We start from the raw sequence: 15337 nt of genomic DNA, 5'->3' as shown, positions 1-15337 counted from the left end.
GTGCGCATCATCTGGGGCGGGACTTCCGGAGTTCCTTCCTGTCTTTGGGGGGGTCTCTCTGGACGTTTAGGAGTTCCGGGCTTAAACGCCGCTTGGCGGGCATGGAGGTGACCGAGCGAAAAAGCAGGTGGAGAGGCTTAGGGATGAGCCCAGCTCAGGTGGGTGATGTGTCTCCCAGGGCCCCACCCGGTGGTGCGCCCATTCAATTCCCTGCCGGTCAGCCCCAGCGCCCAGAACAGAAGGCGGCCTTGGGAGGGGTCCCCTTTCAGCCCGTGGACTGGGGTGAGGGAGAGAGTTCCCTCGGGGGGTCCCCGGTGCACGGCTTGCAGGTGCTACGGAGTCGGCAGCATTGGGGACACCTGGAGTCTCTTGTGTCGTGGACAGAGGGGGAGGAGTTGTCTCACCTGAAACGGCAACCTGAGCAGGTGGAATCCATGGAAGGTTGTGAAGGGAATGGGGATGGGAGAACCGTATCCAGAGTTAGAAGTTAAAAATTGGGAGAACGGGATGAGAATGGAGGCAGGGAGACTGCTGAGGAGACCACCGTGATAGACCCCAGGAGAATTATGGCAGGGGCTGGGCCAGGAAGGTAGTGCGACATTGGGAGATGGGATGAGATTCTGGAAAAATCTCAAACTTGGAGGAAACGGGATTTCCTGCTGCATAAAATACGGTTGTAAGCAAAAGTAGGGAATGAAGTACCATCCAAGTTTTTTGCCTGAACATCTTATAGTGGGGAGATGAGGAAGTCAGCGCGAGGAGCAGGTTCGGGGGGAAGATCATGAGTTGTATTTGGACATGTTGATCCTGACATGTATCAAGATGGAGATGTCACCAAATGGAGATACCATACGTGGAGGTGAACATATAGTCTGGAAGCAGAGGAAGGGGACAGGGTTGGAAATATCAAAGGCATGGAGAGTGTGGATTGGACCAGGGCATGGCCTGGGGATCAGATTGAGGAGGGAGTCTTAAGAGTGTTGCTTGAGATGGGCCCTGTGGTGAGGGAGGGGAGGGCTGAGAGTTGGAGGGCAGGGAATGAGGGCTGGTGCTGGCATCCCTGATGCTCCCTCCAGAAAAGAGCAGACCTGATATAGGAGGGATTCTGGGATACGTCTGTAGAAAGGGAGGCCTGGATGGAGTAAGGAGCTTTCCTTCTGTAGAGCCTGAAGTGTGTGCTGGTGCGGATTCTCCACTTGCAGGCTCTGCCAACCCTCAGGGCCACTCAGCCAGGCTAATGCAGCCAGTGGGTCCCAGACAAGGGCACTGCCAACTCACCTCCACCTCTCAAGGCAAGAGGGATGATCAACTGCTTCGGTCAAGGGTCCCCAACAAGCTCTGTTTTGAGGATTATTTAGTGATAGGCCTGGTGCTGAATGGACTAATAGCTGACCTGCCTGCCCAGCCCCTCCCCATGACTCATTAACTTAAGAATGTATGAAAACTAATTTAAACACTAATTAATCAACATTCCTCTAAATACATACAGGCAATTAGAAATGAGCCTGTTCACTCAGTTAAATTTATGCAAACACTTTTTAAATGGCTTGGCATTGATTTACCTCTAGGTATTTGCTTACAATGCAAAGTTCTATATATGACATCCTCTGAAATCTTAAAAAGCAGTAAAAATGAAGACCCTAAGTTTCAAAACTCTGCTGCTTCACTTGCACTGAAAATATGTACAAAACTATTGATCCTATGTACAATCATAGCTGATACATGGTATGTCCTCCTTACATTAGATCCCTATGAGTTTGGAAGCATTCTTATCTTCATAAACATTTTCTTTTCCCTGAGGCTCAGGGAGGCTTAGTCCTTCTCCAGTGTCACTGAGCTAGTAAGAGGCAGTACTGTTTTCTGAAGAACTGACCATAGACTGTCAGGCTGAGATCCCGTTATACCAGGGCAGGGCAAGGCTGGGGTGGTGGTCCAGCTCAGCTGTAGGATCCTACAATGCTACTCATTTCTCAAGGCTTCCTTCTTCCTCAGGGTCCCACGGCAGTGGCAGAAATGGTTATGGACCCTGTACAGGTGAGTGGAGGGGTCCTACCTTTCATCCATCCCAATTATCACCCTGATGTTTTTTTCACTCTGATATATATGCCCTCAGGGAATGGTAGCTCCCAAGACTTCTATCCATTCTCCTCTCTCGCATCTATAGATCATGTGCTTTCACCAGGCCCAGGATCCTATATTTAGTACCAGGTTACATGGAACAGTTCCATTTCTGACAACTGATGGGGTAAGGTGTGGCAGAGAGTCCTGACTACAGGATGCAGAATATTCAGACAGTTGCATGGGAGACTTAGCTGGGAAGGTCAGGGAACTGCATGTCTCTGTTATATCTAGTGGAAATGGGGAGCTGAGTGAGAATTACACAGGTATGAGGCCCTTAATGATAGCCTGAAGTCCTGAGCTTCTACTGAGGAAGGTGGGTTGTAGGGAAAGTTTGAATCAGAGGAGAAAGGTGCTATGACCTAGCCTAACAGGCTTCCTCTGGCTGCAAATTGGAAGAAAGATGGGGCTGGGGGTACGGATGAGTGAAGGCAGGAATATTTGGAGGGGGGATTTCCTGCAGCAATCCAGATGAGTGTTGGTGGTGTTACACAAGAATGCTAGTTGTTGAGATAGAGGATCGGTTGGTTTCTGGATGTATTTTGAACTAGAGCTGCCCATGTTTTATGTAATGGAGAGTGAGGGACTCAAGAAAGTGGGCTGATAGGAAGAATTGGGGATGACTTCAGGTTTCTGGGCTTGTTAGGAAGGATGGATGCTTCATCAACTAAAATGGGCGAAGTCAGCTTTAGGAGGAATTTGCAGGTGGAATAAGGAGAGTCCGTTTTTTGTCCACGTCACAAATGTTCCAGAGACTCCCAAGGGGAGGTGTTGAGTGGGCACTTTTACACAGAGGGCTGGAGTTCAGAGAACGGGTTCAGGATGGAGACAGCCACAACATAGTGGCCCGTGTGTGGACTACGATGAAGCCGAAGGTAAGATTTAGGTGGCATCATTTCTAGTTTATGGTGGTGATGCCACTAGAGGACAAGGAGTGAGAATGAAGGGCCTCAGGACTAAGTCTGTGGGTTGGGTACCTGGCTGGTGGTGATGCGCATCACGAAGACAGATGAGGGAGCAGAGTGTTCTTGTCTGTGCATGACAGCGGGATGTAGGCGTGAGAGTCTTCTGAGGCCAGAGCGAACATGAGATGGATGTTGAGGGAGGAAATGGGATCAGCTAGGAGAGTCGCTAGACTTAGGGTGCAGTCACAGTGTGGGTGGGGAGGTCGGTGTACCTGGGCTTCACGTGAGGAGAGAAGTTGCTGACTGCTTATGGGACAGTTCGTGCAACATGGAAGAGGGAGAGGGCTAAGGGGACATAAAAAGGGTGGCTGGGGAGGAAGGAAAAAACAGGGCCAGGTGGTGAGGCCTTCTAAGAAGGGCTTGGGGCAAGCCCTGGCCCCAGGGGACTTTGGTGTTCAGGGGCAGAACTGGGCTGAGATGAATGCTGGATGCATTTCCATTCACTGCCTGGATTCCATGTGCAGAGTGCCCTATAAGGAGGTGAAGGAAGTGCCTATGGTGTGGGCTGGGGCTGTCTGTGGAACTGTCACTCTGGAAGGGTTAGAGTCATGAGGAAGGTGCAGTCCAACTAGTGAGATGCAGGTAAGGAGGAGTGTGAATGGTTGGCCCTGGGCCCTGGCACTGGGTGCTTGAGGACAGGGACGAGTCTGAATGTGTCTGAGGGTCAACACCTGGGGAACCCCTGGGAAACTGTGTGGCAGGAGAGGGGTAGGGCCATGCATGCAGTTCCACACCTTAGGTGGTGGTTTTCTACTCCCTCCCCCATGTGTTTTATGCTGTGTGCCGGACACAGTGATCAATGGTAATAAGGAGAGAGCAGGCACTGGTGCCACTGGGACCTGGTATATATTCCATGGTGGGACGTGTGGGAGGAGGATGAGCAGGGATGGATGTGTAGGGGGAGGGCTGAAGGTCCTGGAAAGGGAAGTGCATCAGTGATTGCACCCACAGGATTTTAACTAGTGGAGATGAGTGAGTCGTGATACAGAGAGGCCAAGGACATTAAAAGATAGTTTTATTACTTATATTTCCCAAGAGGAGGAGGTACACTATGTAACAGAGCTACTTCTAGAAGCACCAGATTCGGTCAGGAGGCGTGAGCACAAGCTAAGGGACACCAAAGGTCAGAGCCTTTATTAGACTTTTGAGGGAAATGCAGGGAGGATTGGATGAAAAGTTTATGGGTGACTAGTTTGTATAATTCTGTGTACCTGGGGTATGGGAACTGTCCCCAGCTGTCTGTTACCTGGCCCTGGGCTGCTTTAGGGCAGGGGAAATACTGACCTGGTTCGTGAGAGTTAGTTAAGGAGTTGGTTGAGAGTATGGGCTCTGGATTGCAAGGGAGATGTAAACAAATTTGGGCATTAGTTTAGCCCTGTAATTAATGGATGGCAAATAGATAAATACAGAATCCACAAAAATATAGTTGAAACAAGAAGCTGTCCATGAACCAAACTCTTCCAATTTTGGCAGGACCGTGTGGTCTTTGAGGACGTGGCTGTGTATTTCTCCCAGGAGGAGTGGGGCCTCCTTGATGAAGCTCAGAGACACTTGTACCATGCTGTGATGACGGAGAACTTTGCACTTGTGACCTCCCTAGGTAAGGTCCACAAGCTCAGCCAGTTCCCTGAGCTGTGCTCTGTTCTTTCCCTTTTCCCAGGGGGCAGCTCTGTACTCCCCACACTGAGACCATGGGTACTGCTTCCTTTCCTGGTTTCCTGGCATATGTGTTGTTGGTGTCGGGGCTGGACTGTGTGTACAGCATCATTTTTCTCCGCAGGGAGCCCCATCTCTTCTACTCTGAGTCCTTCCAAGATAGAGCTCAGGAGTCAGAAATCTAGATTTTGTCTGAGACCCCTTCAGACTTGGCCTGTTCTTGGTTGGGTCCTCAGTCTAGATGTTTAGACTCTTGTTGTGCCAGGCTTAACCCATTCCTCTTGCTGACATTTCTTAGGGCCTCCTGTGCCAGGAATTTTAGCACCAACCTAGTTACTAATTTGGGGAACCACTGATTGTCACTAGTCCCCCCTGTGAAGTTCTTATAATTTTAGAAAGCTGGAAGCCCTGCGTTGGATCTCTATCTACGTGTGCTGGCCCCTTCTTTTTCTGTCTTTCATGTAGGACTAGCCTCTTTCAGGTGCTATATCAATGCTCACCTGCAACAATGGGGAGGACTCGTGGTATCTGCTAGTATGGCCATTACTACATCAATGACAGGAGACACTCAGAAGTACTTGGGCTTGGTGTGAGGTCCTGGGAAAGGTCACATGTCAGAGCTGGGAACCTGTCCTCTGTTCACCATTGATTGATGTTTGGACCAGTGCCACACCTCATTTCTTACTTTTCATTTTTATTTCTTCTGTCACACTCCAGCCACACTTTTGTGACTCTCACATGTGACTTGTCACATGTTGTTTCATTGCTCCCTTTGCAGTGTTCAACATTTGACCTATATGTAAGATGTTGTGAGGTCTGCATGTATCCTTAAATAGTCCTTGAACTTTAGCATGTCTTTTGTATCAAGTATTTCTAGGTCTGGGTACAACCTTTGACACAGTGCTCACCTGTCACCAGTAGCCATGGCCATGTTGACTTGGAGGCCTGTCTCTCCTCCCTGCTCTGGTCTGAATGTTTGTGTCCCCACCACGTTCTGTATGTTGAAAACGTCATGCCTAAGGTGACAGTATTAGGAGATGGGGCCTTTGGGGTGATTAGGTCATGCGGGAAAAGCCCTCATGAATGAGATTTGTGCCCTTATAAAAGTGACCCCACAGAGCTTCCTAGCTCCTTCCACCACGTGAGGACACTATGAGAAGTCTGTGACGCAGGAGAGTGCAAACTGATCTATGGGTTCCAGTCTCCAGAAGTGTGAGAAATAAATTTCTGTTCTTTATAAGCCAGCCAGTCTGTGGTATTTTGTCATAGCAAAATAGGACTGAGACAGTAACTTTTCCTTCAGTCCTTACCTATTGTCAGGGCTCTCTCATGGGAGCTATGCAGGTCCATCTCTGCACAGCAGACCTTCCTCTCTCTGGCTTTAGTCTTCGGTGTGTCATTTCTGATGGGGCTGCCCCTTCTACCAAAATAATCATGCACTTCACCAGCATTTCTCTGCTTACAGGTTGTTGGCATGGAGTCCAGGATGAGGAGACAACTTCTGAGCAAGATGTTTCTGTAGGAGTGTCACCGGTCAGGACTCCAAAGCCAGATCCATCCTCCAGGAAGGCCCAGCCCTGTGAGATACATGGCCCACTCTTGAAAGACTTTTTGCAGCTGCTTGAGCATGACAGAATGTTCTCTGATCCCAGACTATACTTTGGTGGGGCAAACCTTTTCCACACCAGAAGGAGCAGATTAGAGACAAACTTTCCAGAAGGGGTGAGGGGCAGCCTTCATTTCTGACCAACACCAGCGTTCACATGGCAGAGAGGACCTTGACATGCAACAGAGACAGAAAGGACTTCTCAGGCAGTGCAGGCCTTCTGCAGCAGCCGGCCCCTCATAGTGTGGGGAAGCCACACAGGGACACTGAGTGCAGGGAGGCCTTTGGTAGTGGACAGAGTGATTACAGGTGTACTCAGTGTGGGAGAGCCTTCAGCTGAGAAAAGATGCTTGTTGAGCACCAGAAAAGCCACACTGGAGTAAGGCTTTATGAGTGCAGCAGATGCGGGCAATTCTTCAAGTACAATGCTAACTTCATAAAACATCAGAGAATTCACAATGGAGAAAGCCCTTATGAGTGCAGAGAATGTGGAAAATTCTTTAGATATAACTACAGACTGGTAAGACATGAGAGAATTCACACCGGAGAAAGGCCATATGAGTGCAGTGAATGTGGGAAATCTTTCATGTACAGCTCAACATTCATTAGATATCAGAGAGGTCACATTGCAGGAAGGCCTTATAAGTGCAGTGTATGTGGGAAATTCTTTCAGTATAACTCCACACTCATTAAACATCAGAGAGTTCACACTGGAGAAAGGCTTTATTTATAAGTGCAGTGAATGTGGAAAATTCTTTAGGTACAACTCTGCATTCATTAAACTTCAGAGAGTCTACAGTGGAGAAAGGCCTTATGGGTGCAGTGAATGTGGGAAATTCTTTAGGTACACCTCCACACTCACTAGACATCAAAGAATTCATACTGTATAAAGGCCTTATGAGTGCAGTGAATGTGGGGAATTCTTTAACTACAAGTCCAAGCTTATTAAACATCGGCAAAATCACACTGGAGAAAGGTCTTACGAGTGCAGTGAATGTGGGAAAGGCTTCAGGTACCACTGTAGACTCATTAGACATAAGACAGTTCACAGTGGAGAGAGGCCTTATGAGTGCAGCGAATGTGGGAAAGCCTTTAGCCATAAGAATGTACTTCTTCAGCATCAGAAAACCCATACTGGAGAAAGGCCTTATGAGTGCAGAAAATGTCAGAAGGCCTTCATTAGGAAGTCCTACCTCATACATCACCAGAAAATCCACAGTGAAAACGATATGAGTGCCCTTAATGTGGCGAACTCTTTAGATACAACTCCAACCTCATTCAGCAGAGAATTCACAGTGGTCAAAAACTTATGAGTTCAGAGAATATGGTAAATTCTTTAGGTACTACTCCAAACTCCTTACACTGGAGGAGCACCTTATGAGTTGATGTCAGAATGGGCTTTATGAGTACAGAAAATATGGGAAATTGGTACAGCTCCCCACTCATTAGACATCAAGAGTTCACATTGGAGGAAGGCCTTCTGAGTGCAGTGAATGTGGATAAGTCTTTAGGTGAAACGTCAGGCCCATTGCACATCACAGATTTCACAATGCAGAAAGACCTTGTAAGTACAGTGAATATGGGCATATGTTCAGCCAAAATTTCTACCTCATTTACCAAAAATTTCACAACAGGGGGAGTGTTGCAAATGGGGAAAGACTTCAGCAACATATCTGCTGTAATCTATCCTTAATAGTATCCTAATACAGTATTTTTTTTTTTTACATTTTACATTTTTGATTGTGGCAAAATACATGTAACAAAGTTTACCCTCTACGTTTTTGTTTTTTTGTTTTTGCGGTACACGGGCCTCTCACTGTTGTGGCCTCTCCCGTTGCGGAGCAGGGGCTCCGGACGTGCAGGCTCAGTGGCCATGGCTCACGGGCCCAGCCACTCCGCAGCATGTGGGACCTTCCCGGACCAGGGCACGAACCCATGTCCCCTGCATCAGCAGGCAGACTCTCAACCACTGTACCACCAGGGAAGCCCTACCCTCTACCTTTTTAATTGTACAGTTTAGTGTGTTTAAAAATTCAAGTATTTGTGCAACTAATCTCCAGAATTCTTTTCATCTTGCAAAAATGAAACTCTATACCCATTAAACAACATCTCTTCCTATGCCCTCTCTATTGGACCTGTCTCTATGAATTTGATTACTCTGGATAATTTATATAAGTGTAATCATACATTTTTCATCTCTTTGTAACTGGCTTATTTAGCTTAGAATAACTTCCCCATGTTGAAGCATTTGTCAGCATTTCCTTCTGTTTTGAGAAGGAATCAGAATTGACCCACCCAAGACATGGGGAAGGGTGCTGATGGAGTCAATACTACCTTGCCAGATATGATTTTTGTAGAGGAAGAGATTTAGATTTTCTTAACACCTTTATTGTTGTACTGACATACAATAAACGGCATTTATTAAAAATGTAAGATGTATTTTCACATGTGTGCATAATGGGACCATCACCAAAGTCATGATAATGAACATGTCTGTCATAGCGTTTCCATTGGCCCCTTTGTATTCTGTCAGCCCTAGCCAACCTGCCATCTCTAGGGAGACATTATAGTTTTTTTTCTTTTTTCTTTTTTTTTTTTGGCTGTGCCACACATCTTGCGGGATCTTGTTCCCTGACCAGGGATTGAACCCGGGCCCTCAGCAGGGAAAGTGTGGAGTCCTAACCCCTGGACCTCCAGGGAATTCCCAATATAGTTTTTATTTTCTAGAATTTTATATAAATGGAATCCTATAGTTATTCTTGTATGGCTGCTTTCACTAAGTGTATAAATATATATTTAGTGTTATCCCTTTTGTGTGCACAAAAGCATGGCATCATATAAGAATAAACAAGCCTCTGTTATGTAGTAAAGCTGTGTGTTCTGACAGGCACTTTGAGAAAAAGTTGTTTAAAGTGGGAAAGTGAAGTTTAAGTAAATTTAAATTCAATTTCATAGGAAATTAATATCTTTAAAAATTTTGAACCATGTGCCTCGTAAACAAGCTTCCACCGACACATCTTTCTAGATTTTTCTTATTTGACTTCTTTTTTCTTGTAGTGTCTTTCAGCTATGTCTTTGTGTCATAAAAGTTCTTAGCGCATTTTTAAATCATTAATCATTTTGTTGTGGTTGTGGTAAAATACACATAAAATTTATCTACCATCTTTAAATGTTCAGTGATGTATCTTGGCAGGAGATGGCATGTGATAATTCGCTGTCCTTTAGAGCTAGGCTTCAGATTTTGAAAAAAATCTTAGTAATAAATATCATTTCAATAAAAGTGTTGTTTGCTAGGTTGGAACGCGATCACTGATTATCAAGGCAGGAAAGTTACCTGTCTCCAATTCTTCCTCATGCCCTGTCTGGGTTCTTTTCTTGCATATTCAATATCATGAAACAGCCTCTAAAATTTCAGTCTATTTGACAGTCAACAAGACAGCTGACAACTATGTGTGGACATAGAATGTCATGATATAGTGTGTCTGTTTCGGTGTGTAGATTTGGGAACTTGCTGTAGTTCATAGAGTCTGAAATTACAGGTCCCTAATCTTTGTGGGCTTTTCCAAGACTGCTCTCCAAATCTGGGTGCGATTTAAGAGTAAGCAAGGCCTGTCCCATGGTTAGAGCAGGGAACTCCTTTTCCCTGTGTCCCTGAGGGTGCCTCTTGGCTTTTAATAGGCCAGGTAGGAAGTAACTCATTCTGTGAGAGATAGTAGGTGGTGTTAGCAGCGGAAACTACATTACCCAGAAGTCTCTCCGGTGGGCAGTCGCCGCTGCACAGCCTTGTGGGTAGAGTAGTTTCCACTACGGGTGTTACCTGTGCTTTCTCAATGTTGGTAGTTCCAGATTGTGGCTAAAGGCCGAGCGAGGGCACGAAGGGCTCTGGGAAATGCGGTTCTTAGGCTGTAAACCCGGCAGGGCTTCTCTGCCTCTTTAAGGCGTTATACCCAGATTTCCTTGGAGTGTAGTCTACGGCAAGTCACAGAAATGTTTAGAGACATATTATTTCAGACTGCATGAATCGCAGCAAATTTCCAAAGACTGCACATAGAAAGGGATCCACCATACCATAATGTTACTTGTCGTCCTCTCATAGCTGTCGGCTATCTTGCTGCTTGTCAAAAACACGTACACTCCCGCTTTTCATGAGTTTCAGTAGCTTCGCTCAAGCGCAATATAAAAAGCCCCCAGACAGGGCTTAGGATGGTGAACTTGGAGAAGGGATGCCTGGAGGCACCAGAAAGGGTGACGATGTGCACCTGATTCCCACAGAAAACATCCTTCCTGCCTGAATAGTCAGTGATGGTGTTTCAACAACATTGCTATTTAAGATAATATTACTTCATGTCTGAGATATACACCATTTTGGGACTTCCCTGGCAGTCCAGTCATTAAGATTCCGTGCTCCCAATGCAGGGGGGATGGGTTCAATCGCTGGTCGGGGAACTAAGATCTTGAATGCTGCACAGCAGGGCCTAAATAAATTAATTAATTAACTCTGAGGTTACTCCATTTCTTTTAAGAAATGTGAAACCTCTCTAAAAGAACAGGGACTTATCACATGCCATCTTCTGCCAGGACAGAATATGTCTCTCCTGAGAATTTGACCACGTGTGCAAAGGGGCCATCTTATTCCTGACATAAAGGTTTGGGATTCTGTGATCTCATTTCCTTGCTGGAAAATGGTTTGTCATTTCAACTGTAATTGCAGCAACAGTATACACAGGGAGTTGAGATTATCTCTGGGAAAACAGTTGTTAAATGGGTATTACTAAATGTTATTAATAATAATTTTATAGGTTTTCAAGGAAAGTGGCAGAAATGGTTCTAGAGAAATTTATCTGTGAGAGTGGAGGAAAAAAAGGTAAGAAATCAATGAAGTCTGAAAAAGAGTCACTGAGTCTGAGAAGTCAGAGAATGAAGCTGAGACTTCAAGGCTTGCTGAAACCTTAGCCACACTCAGAGTTTGGTTCCAAAATGTGATTATTTTTTTTAAATACTTGAAAACATGATGCATTAACACCTTGGAGGGAGAGGTAAAGACAATATTTAAAAAGAGTTGCCAGAGAGGTAAAAATGAATAAAGAAGTTGTGCTGTTGTGTATTTACTGATCTACAACTGTTCAGTGAGCACTAACAAGGATTCAGGTCCAAGAGTAGGTGCATGACAGACATCAGGAATAGGACTGCCAGCTGTTCTGCATATAGAGCACACATCCTGTATCCTGTATTGATACTGTCAGAATGCCCTAAATATCCTGTATTTAGCTTTTTACAATATATTACAAAAACTCAGCAGTTAGAGCTATTTTTCTCTCACTGTAATTGGCAGTTAAATCACTTAGTGGCAACATTAACTCATAAACATAGCCCCAGAAATAACCTTCTGGACAATGTCTTCTGGTCTCTCCTTAGGGTCTGGCTAAGGAAGAACAAAAGAGGGGACTAATAATTAAAGTGTTTATTTTTCATAACAGGAAAGCAAAGACTGTTCTTTAGCCCAATTCCAAAATCTTGAACAGAAAACATGGTTTTTTAGAGATAACTTCAGATAACCTGTGAAAGCCAGCCAGTCAGCAACAGCCTCACCCCAGTAAACTGAAGCTTCTGAAAATTCACAAATAATTGATAGTCCCAACCTTCTAGAATTCAGCCTATCAGTGTTCAGGCCCCAGTCCTGAAAGACAGCCAATCAGTGACAGCCCCAGCCCCTAGGCAACAACCAATCAGTAAGTGCCTCACTATAGCAACCTTGCTTCTGAAAGTCCTAGTCAACAGTAGTGAGCAAAGTAACACACCTGGAAGTCCATCAATCATTAAACATGCCCATTTCTGAAAGTCTGCCAATTCCTGAATGCCAGACTTCCCAAAAGCTCCTATGAGAACCGCTCTGGGTTTTTTTCAGGTGACTGCCTGACAATTAGAGAAGGCAGGCAAACAGAATGTTCCCCCTCCTTTTTTTTTTTTTTTTTTTTTTTTTGTATCAGATACCAAGTTCAATTCACTGTTAGTTCACAAGTTTGAAAACCTTTCAACGGTTCAACCTGTTAGCAGTTATGAGTTTGGACTTGTAACAGACAAATTGACACACGTGAGATTTCAAAGGCAATGTTTTCTATTCTTGCTGAAATTGCTATTATCTATTTTTTGTATTTACTGAATATAAAAATGCAAAATGCAAATATAAATTTTGTGATGGGGCTTCCCTGGTGGCACAGTGGTTGAGAGTCCGCCTGCCGATGCAGAGGACACGGGTTCGTGCCCCGGTCCAGAAAGATCCCACATGCCGCGGAGCAGCTGGGCCCGTGAGCCATGGCCGCTGGGCCTGCGCGTCCGGAGCCTGTACTCCGCAGCGGGAGAGGCCACAACAGGGAGAGGCCCGCGTACCGCAAAAAAAAGAAAAAAAATTTTTGTGATGAATTTTCTTAAGAGTGGTTATTTATTAAATGTGGTAAAAGTCCTCTTTGAGGTCTCTGAATGATATACAATTGTTCATTCAATATTGAAAATGATGGACAGATGTAAATCAACATTACTAAAGTTAATCATGAGAGTTATGTGATTTCCTCAACTAGTATTAAAGCAAGTGAAAAAGTAATTGTTACGAGAAATTCAGATTAAGAAGGGAAAATAGTAACAGGAGAAGTTGTAAGGAGCTTCCACACTGTATATAATCAGTCCTCCAGCTCACACTACTGTTGAGCCTGTGTCTCACTAATCAACGTTCAATGGACAAAAGGAACAAGATAAAATTGGATGTATCCACTGTAGAAGCTATGTTACAACCTATTATGTTTACTGTGGAAGTCCCACTGAAATGTGGTTTACGCTGTCACCGCAAACCCTAGCCTTCCACAAGGTGCAGTACCCACAGATGTCCATGTGCCTTGCTGCTCAAGGGCAACTTGAGTCTATGACGACGTGGTAAATCAGCAGTAGGTCTAAACTCTGCTCTGTGTTGATTTTCTTGGCTTTTTGTTCTCAGTTTGACACGTGGACTTTGTTGATAGTTCCCTGTTGAGATACTTGGGTGAATCAGGCTATTCCTTTTCATACCTTTCTTGATGTCCTTTGAGTTACTGGTTGTTTTTGTTTTTCCTGTGCTGTCTAAAAATGTAGTTTCTCATGAGAATATGAATCACAGGGTAGAACACAGGCACTGCCCTATAAGCCTGTTGTTCAGGCCAGCCTCACAGACCAGTGGGTTTGCAGTTCTCATAGTACTGGAGGCTACATGGACAAACTTTCTTGCAGGTTACCAATAAACCAAATGAGGTCTCCTTCCATCTTAAAACTGTTGTATTGAGAGCTGGGCTATAAGCTAGAGAGAGCATTCTCTCTGGTTTCCGCATGCCAGGGGAACACGATGGGTCTGTGTGGTGAGGAGCCAACCATCAGGTTAAGGACTTGAGGTCCACAAGCATTCCATACCTACTGATCACTGCCTGCCCTCTGGGGTGGTCTAAGTTTAAATCTTCATATTCTTGTTAAAATCCTAATTCTTGTGCCTGTGTTTCTTTTCTTTTTCTTTCTTTCTTTGTTTGGCTGCGCCAGGTCTTACTTGCAGCATGCATGATCTTTTTAGTTGTGGCATGCAAACTCTTAGTTGCAGCACCAGGATCAAAATCGGGCCCACTGCATTGGAAGCACGGAGTCTTTTTTTTAAATAAATAAATTTATTTATTTATTTTTGGCTGTGTTTTGTCTTCGTTGTTGCACGTGGGTTTCCTCTAGTTGCAGCAAGCGGGGGCTACTCTTTGTTGCGGTGCACGGGCTTCTCATTGTGGTGGCTTCTCTTGTTGCAGAGCATGGGCTCTAGGTGCACAGGCTTCAGTAGTTGTGGCACGTGGCTCAGTAGTTGTGGCTTGCAGGCTCTAGAGCACAGGCTCAGTAGTTGTGGTGCACGGACTTAGTTGCTCTGTGGCATGTGGGGTCTTCCTGGGCCAGGGCTCAAACCCGTGTCCCTTGCATTGGCAGGCAGATTCTTAACCACTGCACCACCTGGGAAGCCCAGGAGCACTGAGTCTTAGCCACTGGACCACCAGGGAAGTCCCTTGTGCCTGTGTTTCCGAATAGCATAACTGTACCAAAGATGATTTGAGCCTTCAGTGGCCACTCTGGGGGACACTTGATTTGAACAAAAGGGTTAATTTGTAAGACATCTTTGAAAATAAAGGAAATAAGAGTTCTCAGGCCCAATGGATAGTATTTTTTGTTAGTATGCAGAGAACTCCAAATTAAATTCTGAAATAAAAGTTACATCACTAAAAGATTCTTTGCCCAAAACTAATGAGCAAGTTGACAAACTCAGCAGGAACAAAGGAGACTCATTCCCCTGTAAAGCCACCCTCTCCTTGTCCTGCAGTAGCCTCCCCCATCCAGCGCTCCCACCTCCTTATCCTTCTGATCTCTCTCCTTAGCAGGTCTCCCCCTACTCTCTCCCTTGTTCAGACCCCCTACTGTAACTGAGCAAAAGCCAAACTGACATTGGGTGTTTGCAGCAAAGTAAGAGTTTGTTGCAGGGCACCAATCAAGGCAGTGGGAGACAAGTCTGACACCCACTGCAACTGGGTCTTTGAGTTGTGGGGTTTTAGAGGGGAGGAACAAAGAAGCTGGGGTTAATCGTCTTGTGACGTTTCTTAATCATAGTTTCAGGAACAAGAATGCCTATTGTTTACGAGTCTATGGTCTGGTGGTCCATGACCTGGAAGTTCTGTTAGCTCATCTTGCCCTGGAGAAACACCCCGGTCTGTACATTAACGATATTATCAACAACGGCAATTTTAGTCATCTGACTCTGGTTGATTAGGGTTCAGTTAGCACAGGACTGAGGTAGAAAGGGACAAGAAAGGGAAGAGAGTTTTGGATAGAGAGGTTAATCATAAACTCAGCAGGGGAACTCGGTTTTAGGGGGACTCAGTTTCATCACCTTTTCCCAACTCTTATAAAACCCCAAATGCCAGTTACCTCTAAATATCCACCCCAGCCATGA

General features: G+C 45.3%; 1 protein-coding gene across 2 annotated transcripts; it reads left to right on the top strand.

Moving 5' to 3' along the window:
* The first annotated feature begins 102 nt into the window (after positions 1-102).
* On the top strand, positions 103-8977 carry LOC307179318 (zinc finger protein 547-like). Of its 2 annotated transcripts, none has more exons than XM_079908274.1 (4): positions 103-158; positions 1993-2034; positions 4557-4683; positions 6205-8977. In XM_079908274.1, the coding sequence occupies exons 1-4, from the start codon at positions 144-146 to the stop codon at positions 6483-6485; spliced, it is 465 nt and encodes a 154-aa protein (XP_079764400.1). In that variant the 5' UTR covers positions 103-143; the 3' UTR covers positions 6486-8977. The 2 variants fall into 2 exon arrangements, with proteins under 2 accessions (XP_079764400.1, XP_079764401.1); XM_079908275.1 differs by having other exon boundaries at positions 107-158; positions 4599-4683.
* The last annotated feature ends 6360 nt before the right edge of the window (positions 8978-15337 follow it).

Source organism: Stenella coeruleoalba (assembly GCF_951394435.1).
Source record: "Stenella coeruleoalba genome assembly, chromosome: 20".
Taxonomy (NCBI): domain Eukaryota; kingdom Metazoa; phylum Chordata; class Mammalia; order Artiodactyla; family Delphinidae; genus Stenella; species Stenella coeruleoalba.
The sequence above is the reverse complement of the archived record's forward strand: the minus strand, read 5'-3'. Positions and strand labels throughout refer to the sequence as shown.

Bases quoted from the DNA above. Each gene is read 5' to 3' on its own strand.
- LOC307179318 (XM_079908274.1), top strand. The intron at 2,035-4,556 runs GTGAGTGGAGGG...CAATTTTGGCAG, and splicing joins TGGTTATGGACCCTGTACAG to GACCGTGTGGTCTTTGAGGA. The intron at 4,684-6,204 runs GTAAGGTCCACA...CTCTGCTTACAG, and splicing joins TGCACTTGTGACCTCCCTAG to GTTGTTGGCATGGAGTCCAG.